The sequence below is a fragment of the Triturus cristatus genome, chromosome 11, assembly GCF_964204655.1.
Source record: "Triturus cristatus chromosome 11, aTriCri1.1, whole genome shotgun sequence".
NCBI lineage: Eukaryota > Metazoa > Chordata > Amphibia > Caudata > Salamandridae > Triturus > Triturus cristatus.
In genome coordinates this window covers 561,514,803-561,537,917 of record NC_140594.1, presented here as the reverse complement: position 1 = coordinate 561,537,917, position 23,115 = coordinate 561,514,803, and the positions used below count along the sequence as shown (strand labels likewise).

Genomic DNA, 23,115 nt, shown 5'->3' with positions numbered 1-23,115 from the left:
CCCTAAGGAGCCAAGAAGCCTTCCACCTGGAGTACCACCGGCAGGTTTGCCCTCCGTGACAGTTCTTCTCTCTGAGCCCATTACAGCACCTCATGCTCCAGTCCAATCCCCTGCCTCCAGTGTCACGTTCCACGCTGGCACTGAATCCGACGACGCTGGGTGAAGAGCTACCTATATTACTGTCTGACTCGGAGAGTGCGCCAGTACGACTTCGGGCGACGTGAGCCCCGACAACAGTTGAGTAGCTGCTTCTTCTGCTGCTTTGACAGGCAATACATCACACCGTACCTATTTTTTTTGGCACAGACGCGGATATTGATTATGAAGGTAGGGCTTAATGAAATCATCACTCGCAAGACAATTGCTATGATGACTTGCAGTTGACTAGTGGTCTTGATACCTCCACTGGACCAGCCACAGAGGAGTCTGTTCTTATGCCACGGTAATGCTGAATTTCTTGACCTTCAGCTCTCCATACTGGAAGTAAAATCGAACGTATTGACCGGAGTTCTCCAGCCGGGGCAAACATCATATGAGTGCGCCCCTTCTTCAATTTTCTGAGGTGTTCACCTTATTGGGGTCTGGACCAAGCCTTTTTCTTGTCCACTAATCAACTGGCAGATTCTGGACCTGCATCACCTCATCAGGTGATCCCTCATTTTTATCTCCGCACCCCTTTCCCGAAAGCTTGGTGGTGCAAGTGTCCGCAAGCAAGACTAACCCCAGCATGTTCTCAGCTGCTCCCCCCTGGTAGTCAAAACGTGTTGAAACCGTTGGTCAATAAGTATTTTCATCCTCCAGCATAGCTCTCAGGTCAGTGAATGGCAGCTGCCTTCTGAGGCGCTGCTGCCTTGACTTCTGATACTAGGTGGCTCAAGTCTACCCAGGTGTCCTCAAATTTCTCCGGTCATTCCTTGCCCAGGTCATTTACGACGGCTGGAATGCTGCCAAGTTGACGATGTTGTGGCTTGGACTCCCCTGATGAAGTGCAAGTTCTATTGGTCAAAGCGGCTATCGAGACTGTGCTTGCACCAAAAGTATGCATTTTTATTTCAGACCTACGCCCTCTAAATACTTTACTCCAGAATAAAAAAATCAAAATGCTCATACTGGCCTGTGTCTTGTATGCCCTAGACCCGCGGGACTGAATGTTAGCTTTGGATCTGAATGTTGGCTTTGGATCTCTTGCCAGCCCACCGGCGTTACCTGCAGTTTGTGGTGGGACAGGAGCATTTTTAGTTTACTGTGCTTCCTTTTAGTCTCGTCAGTGCCCCTTGGGTGTTCACGAAAGTGAATGGCATTGCTGGCAGCACATTTTCAGAGGTAAGGCATGCTGGTGTTCCCCTACCTAGACGACTGGCTTGCTTGAAACTCAGGACTCCTGTACATCTTCCAATTGATACCACTCCTGCACATAGGTCTCCAGAAGACCAGCCCCAAATCATCCTAGTGGCCTGATTGGGCACGGAGAGTAAGGTATACAGAACTCGGGCTTGAGCATGTGTCCTCCGATCAGGCTGCCTTATGGAAGGCTCTGCTGTCACAGCAACAGGGCAGGATTCTTCATCCGGTCCTTCGCAATCTCTGCCTTTTATGCATAGAGATTGAGCAGCAACAGCTGAACACCTTTGACCTTACTCAGGAGGTGGTTGATGTTATCTTGGCAGCCAGGTGTCTCTCGACTAAAACTGGATGCGCCTGTCGAGATACATTTGTGGCTTGGTGCGGGAATCGCACTGAAACCCATCAGACCATGTTATCTGACTCGATATTGTTTGTTTTTGTCTCTAGCCCAGCAGGAATTTGACCTGGACACAGATAACTAGTACCTTGTGGCGCTTATGGCTTTTTTTGCCATTTGCTGGATCAGTCCTCTTTGTTCAAGTCTCCTGTTATGAGATGTTTCCTCCCTCTCCATTCGTCATTCCACAGTGGGATCTTAACTTTTTTATCACCTAATGTGCACTCTATTTGGGTGCTCACCGCTGTCTCTTGTGGCTCTTCACGCTAAATAATGTTCCTCGTCACTAGAATGTTGGCGCAGCGTGTGAGCGAGTTTCAAGCTTTCTGGGTCAACCTGCCTCACACCACCGAGACCAACTGGTTCCGCTAAGTCAGACATTCTTTCTGCCACAAATTGTGACGTCATTCCACACCGTCAGACCATCACCCTGCTGGCTTTCTGTGCTCTGTCTCACCCCTCTAAGGAGGAGGGGAGACTCCATTGCTTGGACCCCAAGAGCGCACTGATCTTCTTCATACATCATAACAAAGACCACTGGATGGACGATCAGCTCTTTGTGAGGGTAACTGGAGTGAAGAAAGGCAAGGCTGTGCAGAAGAAAACTATCTCCTGCTTGACCGTTCTCTGCATTAAAATCTGCCAAGCATTGGCTTAAAAGCAGCCTCCAGAAGGACTGCCTGCTCATTGTACCAGGCCAAAGCTGGTACCTCTGCATTAGCATGGGGAGTCCCTGTCCTACATATTTGCAAGGTGGGTACGTGGGCATCCCTCCATACTATCATAAAGCACTATTGTTTGGGCAGTCGGGTCCACTGGGAAGGTCTCTCTTGGTTTTACGAGACTTTGTTTGAGTCCTGTTGCTGACCACCTCCAATTAGATCATGCTTTGGTATCTTTTGGTATGCTTTTTGTGTTTTCGTGTATATCCGTTTAGTAGATTTTCAGCAATTAAGGTTTAAAAACTTTGTATATAGTTAGTCTGAAACAAACAAATGTAAGGCTTCTTTTTGATTGTCTGAGGGGGCTTTTTTAGAGCAGTACTCGGATTGGCTGGTCGCAATATTAAAAAAATGTTGTGGCCGCCCTTACAGGTGTAGGGGACTTAGTGCCCTGTCTTGAAAAAGTTTTTCAAAAACAATAGGTGGTGGGAGGGTAGGGATACCGGTATCAGCTCCCTTCTGTCCATATGGGTTTTATTTTTTTTGCCTCGATCCTGCTGTTCTTCCATGGGACTGCGGTAGAAAAACACAAAATGGTGCGGTGCCTGTTTCTTTAATTTTGTGTACATTAAATACCCCCCGGCTGGGCCAGGGTGGGTATCTATATTGTTTGTATATGAGGAGGTGCGGGCGTGGGCCTCCCTTCCTGAGCCAATTTTTGCTCGGGGACCCCACCCCCGTGACCCAACATATTTTTGGATGGAGAAGGGGGTGTGTTTCCTTGAGCCGACTACAGGCCAGAGGGACCCCATCCTAAGGGGCCTGATATAACAAGTAAAAATGCCTCAATAAGTCCCCGGGTCCATTTCCAAATAGGGGAGGGGTGTGGCAAGCCCTCCTCCCCATGCTGCTGATCAGCCCCTGGGATCCCATCCCCCGTGGTAGATCTAAGCAGTGTCCCGGAGATCGCATTCCCGGAACACTGCTGTTTTATTTGCCCGCATGCACACCCTGCCAGAAAACAAAGCTTCCGCCTGAGGGGTAGCAAAGGAGGATGGTTCTGGCTCCCGCCAGTACCACAGTGGGTGCTGGCCGGGGAAGCGACTGGGGCCTTGGGGTTTCTCTTTTGGCACCCAGCAAACCAGGCATTGTGTGTGCCGCGGGGTGGGATCCGGGGCACCCAGCAGTAAAGAAAGTGGCCAACTCCTGCCAGGGGACGAGGAGGCCCTGGAGCTTCCCTCGTGGCCCCCAACGAACCAGGCATTGTGGGTGCTCCGGGTGGGCACCAGGCACCCACTTATTAAAAGAAAAAGACCTACCCGGCTCACACCGGTACAGTTGTGGGATGGAGTCTGTGGAGACTCCCCATGCAGCTCCAAACATTGAAAAAAGGCGTGGGAGCCTCAGGTGGACACTCGGCCAACAAATCATTGTTTATAGATTAACAAAATAAAGTGACCTAAAGTAACTATAAATCGTACCCTTGCCATCCACTGCTTATGACCTCACATATTACATCACTCATGACATATTCTGTGATATCATTGATAACATCACTGCAACATGTGAAATGGCATCATAGATGACAACACTGCGCGGTGGGGGTGCAAGTTATAGTTACTTTAGTGCAAGAGTTATAGTTACTTGAGATGACTATAACTGGTGAATTTCAGTCGTTTTGTTTATTTAAAGCCGTTTGTTTTAACTGACATTTTCACCCACCTATAATGTGCCTTTTGCATTTTTTTCAGTGAATAGGGCATATGCTTCTTGTATTTCTTTTGAATCATTTGAAATATGTAGACCTTTGTGTTCTTATTAGAGGAACCATTCAGGCAAACGTTTTGAAATAGATAAGTGCATTTATCAGGTCAGATGTGGTATTATTTTTTGCTTGGTGCATAACATAAAAATGCATGTTGACCGATGTGTGTTTTTTCTTTGTTTTTATCTGTTCTTTATAGCCACTGAAGAAAGGGGAAAAAGAAAAGAAAAAGAGCAATTTGGAGCTTTTCAAAGAAGAACTTAAACAGTAAGTTTAGCATAGTATATAATATGCAGTGACTCAATTTTTTCTGGTCTTGTGCAGGTTATTACGATGTGTTTTAATAAAAAAGTACTCTCATTGTGTTACCAAACTTGTTTGCACATACATCAACCTCCTCCTCCTCATGGGCTAATAAATCAAAGATCTTTGTCTGCATACGGAGTATCATTTATAACAGATCAATTATACTACTTTTCTTTGGTAAGGCAGTTGTGTATTGTTTGAAAGAAGAATGGGCTGTAAAGTTTGTGTATAAATGAATTTTAATGAAAATATATAACCTCCACCATTCATGCTTAATTTATGTAAATGTGACCAATATGATCACGTTTTCTGGCAAACCAATGTACCGGTCATTCATATATTTTAAATAAATCAGTACCATGTATTTTGTATACATTAGAGAACAGTCCCATGTATTTGTAAGGCTACAGTTGTCATGCCTGTTAAAGTGCGCTCCTTCTAATGACCTCTTATTTAAGAATGTCTTGGAGAAAAAGGGGAATTAAAATATAGGATGATTCCTTCCATGTTCTCCCTCTCAGTGGAATATTTCAAGGCTGGGTGATTCTTTCCACATACTTTGTCTTAGTGGTGTATTTCAACCCTTCAAACAGCACTTAAAATGAAACTTTCATAAGGACTTTGGGTTGTGTTGATGCTCTATGTATAAGTAGTTTGTTGTGATGTGGTATTTACTCTGATATCTTTTCTATATGTAGTCCTTCTTGCCTTTTGTGAACCAATTGCAGATGACCAGCATTTCATTTTTCAGTCTGCTTCAATTTAGCATTTTCCTTTTCAGCATTACTTTTTTCTCTGTGGATTGCCAAATTGTGCTGCATAAGGGTGACATTGCTGCAAAATGTTTGAAATTGTAATGTGGCATAGCTGAGCTGTTGTGAAAGTATTTTTTGCTGATAATACCATTAGTTAGTTTGAATTATTCCAACCTGTTTAATTTTTGAATGCCTGATATAGGAAGCTGGCTCTGTATAGATTATACCAACGTAAGGTAAAGTGTGCAGAGTCCAGGGGATCCCAAATGTATAGCAGAGGCTAAAGTAGATAATACCTTACTCTATTTTGTGGTAGTGTGGTTGATTCGTCGGGCTTATCGGAGGGTAGTGTTAAGCATTTGTTGTACACACTCAGGCAAGAAATTATTTCACACGCTCAAAATGAATCCAGACCGATTGTTAGTATAAAAAGTTATTTTGTTGTTTTATTTCTAGAACCAAGATTTACTTAGTAGCAGGTTAGTTAAACTTTTCATACAATGTTACTATTCAAAAGACAGTGAAGTAGGAACAGTTTCGTAGGAACATTTAGATTACTTTTGCAGTCGAGAAAATGATTGGTAAACTGTTCAAAAACACTTGAAATTATTTTTAGATTACACTGGATTACTTTGTGATTACTTTTCTCATTTGGAATGAAACACACTCCTAACTCAGTTTAAGCAACACAGTACATTGATAAACAGGTTAACTCTGGTGAAGGCACTAAGTTACTTTTTGTTGCAATTCAGTCGTATGGAGAAAAATTAGGTGTTAAGTTTACAGGTAAGTAAACGGTTTCAGGATTGGAGAATTGGGGGGTAGAACCAATGTTCTCCAATGTTCCGATTGGCACTCAAGGGGCACCACAAGCGGCACTAGGGTGGCTGGGTGCAGAGGGCAGGGTGCCAATGTTAGGCAAAGGGACACCTCGGTTGGGGGCTGCTCATGGGCAGGCCACTTGGTCTTGAGAGTCAAGCTCCTGGGGTTAAGGTAAGGGCAAAAGGGGTCCCAGGTTGGCACCAAGTGCACACCAGCGGCGCAGGGGAGGCCGGGTGCTCAGGTGTCTGAGCCCAATGCTTCCCCGGGGCCAGAAGACTGGATGAAGGGAACCAACGACTGGAGGAAGAAGTTGAAGAGTTGGTGGACACCAGGACACTGTCGGTTGGGCAACTCAAGTCTCAGGAGGTAGGGGTGCAAGATTGTCCTTTTGTGTCTGGTTCTTCTCACCAGTTCCGGTCAGGGGACCCTTCAGGGGAAGGCTACAGGCGTCAAGGAGGTCGTCAGTGGAGGTCCTCAAACCCTAGAACACAAGTCAGGACCACTGGGGGGTCCTCGCTGGGGTGTTGTGCCAGGAGTTTCTGGTGCAGAGTGGGGAGGATTCGTGGCTGGCTTGGGTTGGTGTTGGACAAATCTGGTGTCCACGAAGATCAGAGTTCTTTAGAAAGGCAGGGCAGGCCCCCAGGGTTCTTGGAGGGTGCTGGCTGCAGAACACGTCTGGTTCTGCTCGCAGGGGTTTCAGAGCAGGAGACAGGCCGGTAGAACTGAGCCCAAAGCAGTTCTCCTCCTCCTTCTCCTCTTCTGCAGCACGGCACTTTGATCCTCCTTCTTGTAACCTCAGATCTCAAGAGGCAAGGTTCAGGCATGCCCCTAAATACTAGATTTAGGGGTGTTACAGGGGTGTGTAAGTTGGGACCAATGGGTCCCTTTCCTGGGGTGTCTACACCCAGTAGTATGCCATCCTCCAGTGGGAGGGGGCATAGGTCTCTTCCTGATTGGAGGGGTCCCCCTATCTCCAAGATAGTGGGGACTGAGAGGGGGCCTTCACTCTTCCTCCCCCACCTAAGGAGTAGGGTTGGCAAACGTGAGCACACCTCCCTTCCTGGCTACGGTTTTCCGGTACGCTTTCGCACCTAAACTGGGGGTCAGAACCAGTGGGAGCCAGTTGCTGATGGCAGCAGAAGGCTGGGGGCAGCTAACATGGGCGGCAGGCCTTTGAAGCTCCTTTTTCTAGGACCCTACCCATCCTGGGGGAGGAGGCACAACACCTCTGCCTAGGATGGGCTTTGTTTCCAGATCCAGAGAGCGGAGGCTCTCTACCCAGAGGTCCAGAAACCTGTGTGGCTGTGGCAGATGGCTGGGAGACAGTCAGGAACGACACCAGGGTCGATCGATTTTCAGAGGGCGTCTTATACAATACCAAAAAGGGGTATGGCAGATCCTCGTTGGGGAAAACAGTTGCACTACTAGGCCTGGGGGTTGCAGAAGCAGGGGTGTCTTTATGCGTCGGGTTTATCTTACCTGATCTGGGGGAGACCCTTCAGGTTTAGGCTGCAGGCGTCGAGAGGCTGTCAGGAGAGGATTTCCAACACTTGATCCCAGATCAGCATCGCAGGGGAGACCTCACAGGGTCGGTGGGCCACCTGGACGCAGGACGTGGGCTTTGGGTGCAGAGTGGTGCAAGTTTTGTGGATCCGCTTGAATCTGGAGTCCTTGTGTTGGTTTCCTGCTGGACAAATCCGGTGTCCACAAGAGACAAGAGACTTTGTTGAAGACAGCACGGATCCCCTGGGTGCTTGAAGGTTGCTAGCTGTGGGCCACGCCGGCTTCCTGGAGCAGGGTTGCTGGAGGAGGAGACGGGTCGGTAGGGCTGGGGCCCAGTCAGTCATAGTCTTCTCCATTGCTGCACAGCGTTTTGGCCCTTCTTCTTTGTAGGTTGTCTAATCTGAGGAACAAGGTTCAGCAGAGCCATTACTAATTCGGAGGGTTACTGAGGTCGTGGGGGGGTAGTAGCCAATTGCTACTGTACCCTAGGGGTTCTACCCCCTTTGGGTGCATCCTCCCTTTGGGAAGAGGGGCACATCCCTGTTTCTATTGGGTCTTAATTCTCCAATTCACAATGGAGAAATTCTAAGATAGGGGTACACCTCCGCTCCCGGTGACCCTAGGGATGTGCCAGGCTAAGGTGGACACTCCCTACTCTGTTTACTAATTTTCCCGCCTGTCCTGCTGCCAAAAGTGGGTCTTGGACGGGGCAGGGGGGCATCTCCACTGGTTGGAGCTGCCCAAATCAGCACATCACAAAGTGAGAGCCTTTGAGGCTCACAGCCAAGTGTTGCTGTGTGGTAATGAGCACTTAACCAAGCTTGGTTAGTTATATTCCTTTACTTTTTATTATTGTGTATCTTTGCTTCTATTGGTTTGTGGCTGAGTATTCTATTCTCTGTCTGATATTCTTTATTTCATTTTGGCGACAAGCGGTGAAGTACTTGCCTGGCAGTAGCATCCACCTTTCTCCGCATTGCTGGAGCAACGGAACGTGTATTTGGATTTTTCTTCTCAGCTTGGCTAGTTTCCTGTGTCTCACGGAGTAATAATTTACAGGTTAGATTATTTTTTATTATTTTATTTTCTTTATTTTCACTTTTGTGCTTACATTTATTACCATGGCCGGTACCAATTGTGGTAATCCACGACCACCATTTTTCAAAGGTCCCAACCAACCCAGCATGAAGTGGGACAAATGGCTTCGTCATTTTAACTACTACTTATTGGCCATCAATGCTGCAACTTTTTCTCCACAAAGGAAAACAGCTTTACTTCTAAATCTTATGGGTAACGATGTGGAGGATATTTTTGAACACTTACCTTCTGCAGCACTTCCACATGGAGTGGATGCTAGTGACTATGATTGTTTTTCAGAATTCTTGATAGATTAAAGAAAAGATTTAAGGAAGAGCCACACATAGTTTTAGAAAGATTTAATTTTTACACTCATCACCAGTTGATTGATGAATCTGTTGCTGCATATGTTTCTTCGTTAAGAGTTCTTTCTGCTGACTCTGCGTTTGGTGTTGAGGTTGATACCTAGATCAGAGATCAATTGATTATTCGTTGTTCAAACAAAAAAATACAAGAACAGCTCCTTCGTCAACGCAACCCTTCACTCCACTATTGACATTGCTAAGAGTGTAGTACGTTCTATTAGTTCTTTTAAAACGACCACTGTTGTGGGTGTAGCAGCATTATCTGTCAAAGATAGTAGCAAAGTTGGTTTTCCTAAAACAAGATTTTCTAAACCCATCTCTCCTTACAATAATTCTATATCCAAAGTAGTGTGCAATCGTTGTGGGTCTAAAACTCATTCAGCTCAATACAATTTTTGTCCAGCCAAACATAGAGAATGTTATTCATGTGGGAAAATGGGTCATTTCGGTAATGTGTGCTTAAGTAAAAGTAAAAGAGCTTCTATGATCCAAGAAAATGTCAATGAAGAACAGTGTGTTCAATATGTTATGTTGTGCATTAGAGATTGTCCAATTTCCACTGAAAAAAGGGATGTTTGCATGATTAGTTCTCAAGATGTAGTTTCAATTGAGCATGCTGAAGTTACACAATATGGTTTATCTTTTGATTCAGGTGCAACCATTTTCAATTGGATGTGGCAACAGCTCCCTTGAGTCAATCTGAAGCAGGTCAATTGATTTCTGGTGTTTCCTTGAATGGTGTTGATGGAGAACCATATGTTCCACCTATGTGTGAAGTTACCATCGATGGTAGAACCTTACAAGTCATGGCAGACTCAGGATCTCCATACACCACAATTTCGGATTTATTTTTCAAGAAAATTGGCATAACAAAGTTTTGGAACCCTCTGATATTAAAGTTTATGGGTTTGGTGGAAAAGAAATCATCTTAAGCAGTTATTTTGTGTCTGAGAATAAATTCAGACATAAAGTTATTTTTACCAAAGTATATGTTGCTCTTCGTCCTAATTCTAAAGTACAAGTTTGTTTTGCTGAAGATTCTGAATTTGTCCAAAGGATCATTGAAAAAGAGGACAGATTAGAGTATATCCTTGATAAACATAAAAATCTGTTTCGTAAGGAACTAGGTCAGGTTAAAGGTTTTTCACACCACATTCAACTTAAAAAAATAAATAAATAAAATGCTGTTCCCGTGAAACATAAATTGAGGCATGTTCCTCTGTCTGTGCGAAGTTATCTCAAATGCTCAAAAGTATGTGTGCTGAAGGAATTATCCAACCGGTGGACTCATCAGAGTGGGTTTCTCCCATTGTTTTAGTTAAAAGAAAATAGGGAACTTTGTCTCTGCTCTGATTTGAGGTCTGTTAACAAACAAATTCTAGTTGATTGTCATCCCCTGCTTAGAATTCAGGATTTGTTATCCAAATTGGATGGGGCGAATGTCTTTTCCACCATAGACCTTAAATCGGCTTATCAGTTCGCAATATCTTCCCAGTCAAGACATTTAGTCACATTTATCACACCTGACGGAGCATTTAGATATGTCAGGATGCCGTTTGGATTAGTGGCTACCGCTTCAGTATTTAAAAAATTGATGTTTTGTCTTTTTGGAAGTATCGACGGGGTTGTCGTGTTCCAAGACGACATTCTCATTTTTTCCAAAACCAATGATCAGCATGCTTCTCTACTGAGTAGTGTTGACCATTTTGGAGGTCAAAGGTACGACTGCGTCTAGATAAGTGCAAGTTTTTCACAAATGAAGTTGAGTACTTAGGACACACAATTTCCAGCACTGGTATTGCTCCTAAAGAAGACTTGCTTAATTCTATCCGAGATATGCATGTTCCTAAATGTAAAGACCAACTCAAATCCTTTTTAGGTTTATGTGAGTATTATGCAAGATTTGTGCAAAATTTCACTGACATTGTTTTACCTTTAAGGTTATTGGTAAAAAAAGGTGTCAAATTTGAGTGGCTAGAAGTTTATGACCCTGCGTTTATCTCTTTTAAAAAAATGGTTATCATTGAGTCCAAACCCTTGTTTGCCTTTTCACAAGCGACAACCAATGTGGTCACTGTTGATGCCAGTTCAACTGGACTTGGTGCAGTTTTTAGTCAAATCAAAGAAGGGGTTGAACGTACCATTGCTTTCGCTTCCAGATCTTTATCTAGTGCTGAATCGAGATACTCCACCATTGAGCGTGATGCTTTGGGGTGTACATGGTCTGTTGAACATTTTAAAATGTATCTGTGGGGAAAACATTTTCATCTCAAAACTGATCATAAACCTTTGATTTCCTTACTCTTCAAACATGGCATGGGAAAGGCGTCTTCTAGGATGGTTAAAATTGTATCGAAACTTTGAGTACAATTTCACTGGGAGTTACATTCCTGGGTCACAAAATGTTAGGGTTGATTATTTTTCTCGTTTGACCGGGGATGTTATTACAAGTCCTAATTGTTCATCTCTTGAGGAATGTGTTGTTGCATCCATTGATGATGATGTACTCTCAGTGGGTGAGGTTATTTCTAAGGAAGATTGGTTTTCAGCAATGTTGCAAGATGATGTTCTGGTTTCCCTCAAAAGTTGCATGTTGGATGGTTGGCCTTTAGAGAAACATTTATCTAAAGAGTTGCAAGTTTTCTGGAAGGTCAGAGATGACTTGTTTTTTGAAAATGATCTTATTATCAAAGGATGTTGCTTCGTTCCACCTTCTTGTACCAGAAACAAATTGATTTCCATTACCCATCTAGGTCATTTGGGTCAATCCAGTACTATTATAAAAGTCAGGAATTTTTTTAGGTGGTCTTATATGGACAATGATATTGTCAAATTTGTTGAAAATTGTCCGTTGTGCATCAAATCTGACAAGATTTTGAAGACCCAACACGTTGGTCATATTCAAACTACCTTTCCGGACAGACCTTGGGCCAAGTTGGCCATGGATTTGTTAGGACCATATGAAGGTATTGATTCTAGGAAGATTTATATCTTAGTTCTCATTGATTATTTTTCCAAATGGGTTGAGTTAAAATGGATTTTTCATCCTGATACTTTAACCATTATTGAGTTTTTGCAAGAAGTGTTTAAGAAGGAAGTTTTTCCTGACAGTATTGTAACCGACAATGGTTCCCAGTTTACCTCGTTTGCTATGGAAGAATGTTTTAAACAAATTGGTATTCGTCACTTTACCACAGCACTTTATTCACCCAACATGAACGGTTTGGTGGAAACGTTTAACTGGACTTTAGTGGAGGGGATTCAGTTGGCTCGCAAGTCCAGCATTGATGTGAAACAACATATTGCTGATTTGTTATGGTCTTACCACTGCACTTCCCACTGTACCACCAAATGTTCTCCTTTTTTGTTGCTCAAAGGGAGGTCTCCGCCGCAAAAACTTAACCCTGGGTGGTTATTTCCAAAAATCACTACATGTAATCTTGAACATATGAATGATGATGTCAAACATAATGTGGAAACCAAAGGATCTAAAAATGTTGTTCAAGAGTTCAAAGATATTAATAACAAGTTATATATTGGTGATTCTGTTGAGATCAAGCTGCCTATTCATGTGCATAAAGGCTGTTCTAACTTTTCTGAGGTCAGGAGAGTCGTCAAATTTGGAAAAACGTCAGCTTTACTGGACAATGGATCTTGGTGGAGTTTGTCCAGATTAGCTAAAACTTGCTCTCCTGACGGATCTTTCTTCCCTGTGATTTCTCCACACAATTTTACTAATGTTCCTGATTTTGGAAGTGATTCTTGTTTTAAAAATTTTTAAAGCAAGGAAACTTTTTTGTATACTGTACCTGAATCTGTTGAGAGAATTAAGAGAAATATTAAGTTGCCTTCAAAGTACAATGATTTTGTTATGTATTAACTTTTCGTTTCAGTTTTAAGGGAGGGAGGTATGTGGTAATGAGCACTTAACCAAGCTTGATTTAGTTAAATTCCTTTGCTCTTTATTATTGTGTATCTTTGCTTCTATTGGTTGGTGGCTGAGTATTCTATTCTCTGTCTGATATTCAATTGAGTTGGAGTTGGCTGCCTTACGTTGTGGATGCTCCTAATAAAGCTCTGTTAAATTCTACATTTTGTGGACCCTACTTCATGCTGTTCCTGCCAGGGGGAGGTGTGAAGCACCTTCACCCAGAGCAGGCTTTGTTTCTGACTTCCTAGAGCTCAAAGACTCTCACCCCACAAGGTCAGAAACCTGTCTGGTGGTGGTGGCTGGCTGGCAGGTACCAGTCGGCCAATACACTAGAAGTTGGTAGTTTTTCATGGGGCATCTCCAAGATGCCCTCTGAGTGCATTTTTTTAATAAATCCATCACTGGGATTAGTGTGTGTTTATTATGCGGAGACGTTTGAAACCAAGCATCTCAGTTTTCAGTAAAGCCATCATGGAGTGGTGGAGTAAGTTTTGACAAACTCCCCAGCCCATGTACTCAAAATGGTTTAACTGCACTTACAATGTCTGTGAATGGCATAGACACTAAAGGGGCATATTGCTCATCCTGCTGTGCCCTCACCTTTGGTATGGTGGACCCTGCCGTAGGTCTGTGAGGCCTGCTAGAGGGGTAATTTACCCATTTCACAGGCAGTGCTGGTGGGCATGGCACACATGGAGTGGTGCTGTGTCGACTCTTCAGTTTTGTCTGCACCAAAACACGCGGTCTGTAATGCCAGTGTGTGGGTGTTAAGGTGAGGGGTCTCTAAAGGTGGCATAATAAATACATTCTGCAGCCCTCAGTGGCCCTCTCTGGTCACACTGCCCTTGGTACCAGGGGGTACCTTTTACAAGAGACTTACATGTGGCCCAGATGTGTGCCAATTGTTGAAACAAAGGTAGTTTTGGGAAAGAGCACAGGCCCTGGGAACCTGAGTGGCAGGGATCCCAGGACATACTTAGTCAAGTAAGCATCAGTTATCTGGCAAAAACCTAAGGAGTAACCATGACAAAACAGGCACCTTCCTACATGGAGAGGTGACTAAAAGAGCCGCTAAACCTGTTCTACAGTGTAGGGAATGATTGCTCTCACAATCCGCTACATCCCTAGATTTTAGGTAATGAGTCATGAACAAAGATCATGAAGCATTTCTATTTTACCCTGTACGGAATACGTCAGAACAACCATTTTGTGTCCTTAAACATGGTGTCTAAGAGGGACCCAGCTGGCTGTACACTGGTTCCTTGCCACACATACTACAGACAGAAGGAAAAGCGAGTTTGCCACTTATGGGGGACTGGTCATATTGTTACAGGGGAGTGTAGGAAAGGGCCCCTTTTTGACTTGGTCACCCCCACTCTTGCCTGGTAAAAAAAGGCAATTTTGACTGAAGTGTACTGGGTTCCTGCTACCCAGGTCCCCAGTGCCAGGTCTCTTTCCCTTAAACTGTACATTTGTTCCCCCAATTGGCAATACCTTTAACACCCCAGTAAGTTCCTAATAACTGGTACCTCTGGTACCTAGGGCAGTCAGACTAAAGAGGGTTTCTAAGGGCTGCAGCATGTATTGTGCCTCCCCAAGGGACCTCTCACCATACTCGTGCAAACTGCCATTGAAGCTCCATGACATAGTGCTGACAAAAGTGAAGACCCAACATGGCGCACCTCCTGTGTGCCATTCCTGCATGTAATATAGGTAATTCACCCCTATAGCAGGCCTTACAGCCCTAAGGCCGGGTGCCTTATAATACATGTGAGGACATAAATGCTTGAGCAGATATTCCCCTGATGTCCAAGTCGCTTCCTGAGCAAAAACCAAAAGAAATGATGGACGTCCATCCCCACCCCCTTTTGTATCGCTTCCTGGACATTGCTTGTGAACAGGTAAACCATCTTGAGTATATGGCCCTGGCACTGGTGATTCAGAGTTCCCCAGCTACATGATGGCTTCACTGAAACTACAGCTGTTTGGTATCAAACATCTCATATTAAACAACCCACACCGATTCCAGTGATTGATTTATTAACACATGCACCCAGAGGGAACATTAGTGCTACCTTCTGAAAACCTACCAACCTCTAAGTGTGTTGGCTGACTGGTTTTGACCAAGTTGCCACCACAGACAGGTTTCTGACCCCCTGCAGCTGACAGCCCACGCGCTCTGAGGGCTAAAACAATGCTTGCCCCGGCCAGAAGTGTCACCTTGTCCAAACAGGATGGCTGATAATCAGCATATCAAGGCAGCAGGATTCAAAGGCCTGTGCCACCTATGATAGGGGACCCAGGCTTCCCCCAGACTGAGGAAATGTCACCCCTTGTTCTGGGCCTATTTGGTACCAGGACACGCAGGAAAATCAGCTAGTCAGTTGGTGTGTTCACTATCAGGCCAGTTGTACCCCTAATGCTGGCTACCTGAAGTAAACCCGACAACTAGATTTCCACCATCTTGGTTTTTGGTGGAATTAAGTTCACTGGGTCAGAGTTATGCCCATAGTCACCCTAAACCTGGCACTCCCCTTAACACCCCTAACTTGAGTATTTAGGTGGCACCCCTGATGCCAGAAACTTTGATTCGACTGACCCAGAAGAAGACATTGAATAGCCTCTAAAACAAGAACTGAAGACTTGCTGTGGAGGTTTTGTGCCAAGCCCTACCTGCCTGCACCAGTTTCGACAAACATCAAGAAACCAACTCTTCCTACAGCTGAAACTCTACCAAGAACCCCGGTGGACTGCAAGCCCTTCGCAAATTGTCAGCAATGACCTTTGGAGTAGAGGAGATACTACCCTGCAGTCCGCAGGCACCAAAACAGCAGAGTCCAGTATACCATGCTGCCGCACCCCGGTCGTACCAACGCAGCAGCTGCCCAGGAAGAGCTCAATGTGCCTTAGAAGCTCAGATCTGTCTCCCCACCAAGTGATAGGACGCCAGGACCAACCGGAGCCGCATAGCACCAAAACCTGGTGTACCAGACTCCTTGCAGCAGCCAAAGCCTGTTTGAGTCTGATCCGCACTCTACCAGCACTGAGACCGAGCAGCCGTCGATGGACGTCAGCACTGCAAAGGCCCACTTATAGTGGCTCAGCTGTCCTGATTTTTGCACCCTTAACCGGCAAGACTGACACCCGAAGGTCCTATGAAGCTCCAGCCCAGCTGGCCTTACCACTCTGCACCGAGCGTCACAGGTTCTCGAGAATAGACACTGCTGCTCGGCTCCCAAGACGCTTGTGGGCTGAGACCCTTGTTAGGAGCTCCTGGACTTGTCCCCAAGTTCCCCTCTGCAGCCTGCTTGTAAATTTCCCCCACCCTCCTTTGGTGTAGAACGTAAGGCTGCCAGCCCGACAAGCACCTCTGGATCCCTGGACGCCCCAGAGCAGGTGAACTTAAACTTCTTGACCCTACCCTACCACATTAAGTCCTTAAGGGAACCTCCAGAAACCTACTGCTGCAAGTACCTGTATACCATATATATGTATGATTCTCCTATAGGAAAGCATTACACATAAAGACGCATTTAAGTGAACTTTTTACTTAGTTATGAAATTCATCATTTAAAAAGTACTTGCAAACTTACAAACTTATTGGTATCAAAATGTATATATAAAGCTAAGAGTTGTTTTTCTAAATTGGTCTCGACTTTTTTCTTTGAGTATGTGCCTCATTTATTGACTGGGAGTACAGCAAATGCCCCCTATAACCCTAATCTGCTCATCCACGCTACCACAAAATAGAGCATTTAGTGTTGTTATTTTTGCCTCTGTAAACCAATAAGGGTTGCCTGGACTTTTTTTGGTTCACTAGATAGAGAGAGCCAGCTTCCTACTGGGAGGAACAACCCCGCCACCAGGTCTTCAAATGAAAACTCCTGCTGCCCTGATCAATAATCAGCTGCACCACCACCAGTCTCCTCATATCCCTGAAGCTGAACACTACCCACCCAGATAATGGTTGGCGATATACTTTGGGTACACCCTCATTCCAGCGATTTAACGGTTATCCTGGGTACCACTATTGAACTGCTCTAGTTGGCAAATAGATTGTCAAGTTTGCAGGGGCGAGAACATTAAGCAGTTCAGAAGAAAAAGAACCAGGCATGGAAGTGCCTGTCCCAACAAAATCCTTGTGTGGCAGTCTATGGGGCACCATTATCTAGTCCACAAGGCTGAGAGGAAACCACTTCTTCACCCTAGCAGTCCTTAGGGTCCTTCTAGGAATGATGCTGGATACGCGTTCTTGTTATGTAATGCATATGTTTGTCCTATACCAAACATCTATACAAAACACCCAGGAGTTAATTCTATTGATGAAAGACTGCTCAGCAGATGTTGCGTAAAGTGTTACAGAACCCAGAGCTAGAAAAAGGTCATGCAGTTTAGATATGGAAGATGGCCACATTACCTGTATTCTCAAACTTTGTAGAAAAAAGTAATTTGCAAGAGTTAATTTATATAGATGGTTATTCCTCGCGAATAGATGATTTAGAGCTCACAGTAATGTCTTGTGTAAACTCCATGAAAGTACCACGGTGATCTTGAAGAACTGCTACATATCTATGGTATCTGAATCATCCTTGTTGATTAGCAGAGGGTTGATCCAGCAAGATTAGAAAGAAGTTTGAAGCTAGTGATGTGTGGCTGAAACTGGGTGAGGGAAGGTCGAAATGGTGGCTGTGGAGTTGGGGAATGCCTGAGGGGGATATACAGTGTAGTATCATGGTTGGGGAGGATGGAGTAATCAGTGCATCTTGTAATGACTGATCTTCCTAATTCCCCCTGGTAACAACTGTACTTAACATCCAACACACTACTCCAAGAATGAGTAACTTTTTTTTTTCTTGAAGGCGTTACAATGGATATAGCTCTGCAGATTAATTTAGTGGGCCGGAAAGCATCAACACTAAGAAATTACCTCATATGGTTACCATATACTTTTTGATGTTCCTGAACACCAATTTCTTTTGGCAAGCTGTCTTTAATACCTCATTTCACTGAACTGGGTTTTTTGCCCAATGCTTTCAAGTTTAAACAAATCTTTCTGTTAATATTTTCAAAGGTTGTGAGTCCAAGAAAATGTATTTCAGAGGAGGAAAATATCCCCATTCTCCTTCTTTAGTATCTTTCATAGACGGATATCTATTACCCTTGTAGACTTTATGGTGATTGTCTTTGCTACTAGACTCAGTTGCTGAAAGAAACAACCTGTTGAACATGTGGATGAGTTATGCCTTGTGGCTCTTTATTTGAAGGGATAAAACACTTTACAAGGTCGAGATTTCCATGCATTTTTTTGGGAGAATTTATTGTTAAAGTTAAGTCATTTATGTCAACTTTCAGTTTATCTGCTTGTTTTCGCCATGGTTGATTGATTGCTTACTTTGTATTATTTTTTTTTTAAATCCACCTACTAGATTATAGTGAAAAAAATTTAGATATGTCGGAGAGGTTAGATCAGGAAAACCCCATGACCGAACTGTGAGAAAGTGCCCTCTTTCTGCATGGTTGCCCTCACTTTTTGCTAAACTGCTGATGTGCTTTGACTGAGTGTGCCCTGGGTTCTTGCCAATCGGGTACCCAGGGCCTATTTTCTATCCCTAAAACTGCATTGAAAACAAAACCCAATTGGCATCTCTGGCCACAGGTCAGCCCCTGGTAAATGATACCACAGGTACCCTGGGCACTGTGACCAAGGAAGACCTCTAAGGGCTGCAGCCCTTATTGTGCCACCATTAGAGGCTCTGTGCCATTACACTCACAAACTGCCTTTGCAGGCTGCATGTTTTGGTGCAGAACAAAGTGAAGAGTCGACATGGCACACATCCCTGTGTGCCGTGCATACAACCCACTGCCCCAGCATATATCAGTAACCCCTATAGCTGGGTACACTATACCAGTGGTGAGGGTGCAGGTGCATGAGCCCTGTACCCCATACAGTGTCTAAGTCCATTCTTAGACATTGTAGTGCTGCCATTAAGAGTATATGGTGCTGGGAGTTTGTCATTACAAACTCCACAGCACCATAATGGCTACACTGAAAACTGAGAAGTTTGGTCTCCAACTCCTCAGCACATTAAACCCACACTGATGCCAGTGTGGGATTTAATGTAGAGATCTTAAAGATGCCTCCTGAAAAATGACCTACCACTAGTGTCCAGGCTGAGGGGCTGCTTTCAGCTGCCACCACCAGACCTGTTTCTGGACCCCTGGGTCGAGAGCCTGCTGATCTCGGGGGGCCTGAAACAATGCCCATCCTGGTACGATGTGCCAAGCCTCCTCCCCCTGGATGGACAGTGTCCACAAAGGGGAAGCTTCAAAGGCTTGCTGCCTTTGTGAGCTTCCCCAGGCCACTTGCTGCTTTCCGCAACTAGTCCCCACTGGTTCTGACCCCCACTTTGGGCGGGAGAACCGGTGGGAGAAGCCGGTGAGGAAGAGAGGTGTACCCACATCTGCCAACTCCACCCCTCAGGTGGGGGAGGCAAGGTGTAGCACAAATTGGTCCCCCCATCTTGCAGATGGGGGACTCAGCCAACCAGGGAAAGGCTTATGCCCCCCTCCCACTGGAGGATGGCATAATAGTGGGTGTACCCACCCCCAGAGAAGGGACCCATTGGTCCCAACCTTTTACCTACCTATAACGCTCCTAATTCTAGTCTTTAGGGGGCACCCCGATCCTTGCTTCCTCAGACAAGAAATTGCAAGACGAAAAGAAGGACCGAACAGTCGTGCCGAAGCTAACAAGAGGAGGACGCCCACTGACTTGGCCCCAGCTCTACCAGCCTGTCCCCACCATGAACCTGCTCCTGCGAAATCTGTGTCCTGCAGCCAGCAACCTTGAGAAACCCAGAGGACCTGCCTGCCTTCAGTCCCAAAAACACTGTCTCTCGTGAACACCGGGTTTGTTCAACAACAGACTCCAGCTCTGCAAGGATCTGTGGGTCTGCACCCGACGCCCACGGCCCGAGATTGAGTTGCCCAACATCCTGTGGTAAATATTTCGTTACCGGTACTATTTTTTATGCGGTAAAGTCTATTAAGAACAACTCAGTAAAATGAGAGGCAGAATCCGTGGTATTAGAGGTTTAAAAAGGCTTTATTCCTATACAAAGGAATACAATTCGAATTGTAGGCGTTCTATTCCATCACCACGAAAGTTCAGGAAGGAAGGGCATATATTATTGACATGCAATCATTTTTATAGAAAAGGCATTACAGTGAAACAGATGTAGTAGGCGTAACAACTGATAAAACAAAATAAAATATGCATGCGTAACTAGAATAGGCGTAACTAGAAAACGTCATTATACATGATGTCACAAGTGGGTGGATCCATAAGAGAATCCTGCAATGTCAGCAGAAATATTTGGCAGAGATGCGCGCGCAGCCGCATGACGTGTGATTGACGTGCAACTAGAGGGAGAAGGGGACTTGACATTTAGCTCTACATGTGGAGACAGAAGTCTGGGGTTATGTCAACCTAATCCCAAATCATATCTAATATCCTATGTTTAAAGAACTGTGTTATCCAAAAAGAGAGGTCTCTTAGGATAGAATCTTATTCTATACTGACTATACTGACTGTTAGTGCGTGTACAAGCGTCTAAGTGTCTACACTAGATGCGAGGGGGTAGGAATATTCCATGGTAACAGGGCTATGAATTACTTGCATGAGGACAGCGAGGCCTGGCCCCTTTGCACGGTAGCTGGAGGAATGTTTACCTAAACTGCTAGACAGGAATGCATCGGATGAGGGGCGGAGGAGATAATCTTGAAGGTGAAATACAGTTTTTGGCAGGCGACGGGCTGGATCAGGCACTGTTAGCCGCGCAGGGAGTAAGACAAAGTTCATGGTCACAGATGCAGGCTCAGACTGGAGCTTTCAGAGAGAGAAGGCAGGAAAAGGCTTGATGACAGAATTCGGGCCTACTCGCCTGAATCTGTTAAAATGTGGAAAGTGAACCTCATAAAGTCGGTGGCCTTTCATACTTAGAAAAGGAATATCTGACCCATTCATGGTGGATCTGAAAGAGGACATGTTGACGGTGGACGCACATATATTTGCGTCTTCAAAACTGAAGCAGGAGGGAACATACATGTACTTATAGCATGTACATGGAGCCGTTGGGGTCTACGATAGGGGACATAACTGATCACAAAATTCATATTTCCTCATTCCCTCCTTGTCCCCTTCGGACCCTTAGGAGATATCGATCTTCATCAATCCATCGATCTGTTCATATAGCATCATTTGCTCTTCTTTCTTCTTCCGGGATCTCGAACGAAAACTTGGATGTGGGATACACGAGGTGGCACACAGACCACAAATCGCTGGCCCACATTGTAGACCTAAGCAGCAACTGAATAGTATGAGAAAGCCAATACCTAGGAAGGAGAGCATTCTCCATCCCCAGGCTGACAACACGCCCCAGAACCAACCGGACCAAGTCCAGGTGCCTGGATTCTGGTGTATCTGGCTTACAATCTTATGAAGGCGAGTTATGGCTTTATATACTGACGGCGAATTTTCTGGTATGAAAATGCAACAACTTGATCCGATGACCCTACAAGCTCCGCCCCTATCGGCCAGGATGACGTCAAGGACAAGACGATTTTGAAGCACAACAATCCGCATAGCAGACTGCTCCTCTGTTAAATTGCCTAAGGCGGAAATAGTTTCGTTCACTACTGCTTCAAGGGTTCTGGTTAGTCTACGTATCAGCTTACTATTAGTGACTGTACCTATATAGGGAAAGAAACCTTTATTGAAATCTGTGTATTTTTCCCATGCTGTTTCAGTGTAATCGACAATTGGGAGATCTCTCTGCTGTCTATTGTGTACTAAATGGGTATTTCTGTGATAATCAGGAGGGGCTAGGAAAACAGGTGGTAGAAGGAATGCTATGTAACAGGTACCATCCCAATCTAAAGGTAGACGTATATATGCGGTCTGGCCACATATAAAGTAAGAATGACGGGAAGCTCTAAATGTGGACTTGCCTTGATCACTGAATTTTATTACAGTGGTGCATTTACTATGGCCCATGTGTATGGAACCATTCTTTCTTATACATAATTCCCCTTTTACTGGGAATACTGACATGGCGGGCAAGATTGGTGTAGCTTCAGATTCAACGTTCAAAATCATGAGGTTAAGTGTAAAATTACCTAATCCATATACTTCATTTTCTAGATCAGTTCCTGTTCTTTTGGGAAGTCCCTCCTTGTTAGGGTAGCAGACTTTAAGCAAAACTAAGTTCAGGTTTCCCCATACCCAGTTGTCTTGATAAACTGCGGAATTTGAATCTAGGGAATTAATCAAGCTAAACCATGCTCCACAGGAGCCATTGTGTGTGAACGGATAGGGAAAGAGGGGCAAAACTCCCTTATAGTTCTGATAGGGAGGGAGTCGGCCACATATCCAACAATTTGTGGCATTGCTGGTTTGATGGGAATGATGTAGCATACTAATGAAAGTGTTATTGCGCAGCGCAAATCTATAAGACAATTCATGTGGAGGTAATTCACTAAAGGAATGTTCTGCAGTTATATTATAAGCACGCTTAGGAATAGGGTAATACATGTGCAATAGGATGCTGACAATGATGATCATAAGACTTAGAAAGAACAAAATTAATAATGTTACTGTGCAGTGACTACGAAATGATTTACAATACGTATGCTTCTTGAGCAGCATTTGATGATTTCTTTCTCTGTTCCGGTCTAGAGGATACATGTCAGAGACAAATTCAACCAATTCACCTTGGAGAGGACTTAAACAATCAAATTGTCTGACTTACTAGACCTCAATTTTAGTTTATACAGTTCTGGTTTTGTTAATTCAGCCAAGGGGAGCTTTGAGTCTGTCTGTGAGGGAATACAGGGTTGAGTATCTACGCTGGATGGTAGTCCATAAAATTTCTTGATATGACTCGAGTGCAACCACCCTTTCCTTCCCTCGATTTTCACAGCTGTCCTTGTGGTGAGTAGAACCAACTTCGGTGACTTCCACCTAGGATACAGTTGGGTCTTCCGGTCGAAATTCCTGACCAAAACCAGGTCACCAGGAACCACGTCATGGGGCTTCACCTCAGTATTGTCGGGAAAAGCTGCGGATACCTGTGAACGACAAGATTGTAGTGCAGACATCAAGGAAGCTAGGTAATCTGTCAGCATATT

At 44.6% G+C, this 23,115-nt stretch overlaps 1 protein-coding gene across 1 annotated transcript in view; it reads left to right on the top strand.

Moving 5' to 3' along the window:
• Positions 1 to 23,115, top strand: part of U2SURP (U2 snRNP associated SURP domain containing) — a 776,636-nt gene that overhangs the window by 171,218 nt on the left and 582,303 nt on the right. The window contains exon 6 of the mRNA XM_085633584.1: positions 4,368 to 4,435. Within this exon, the coding sequence (XP_085489710.1) occupies positions 4,368 to 4,435 (68 nt within the window). The remainder of the gene's footprint in view (positions 1 to 4,367; positions 4,436 to 23,115) is intronic.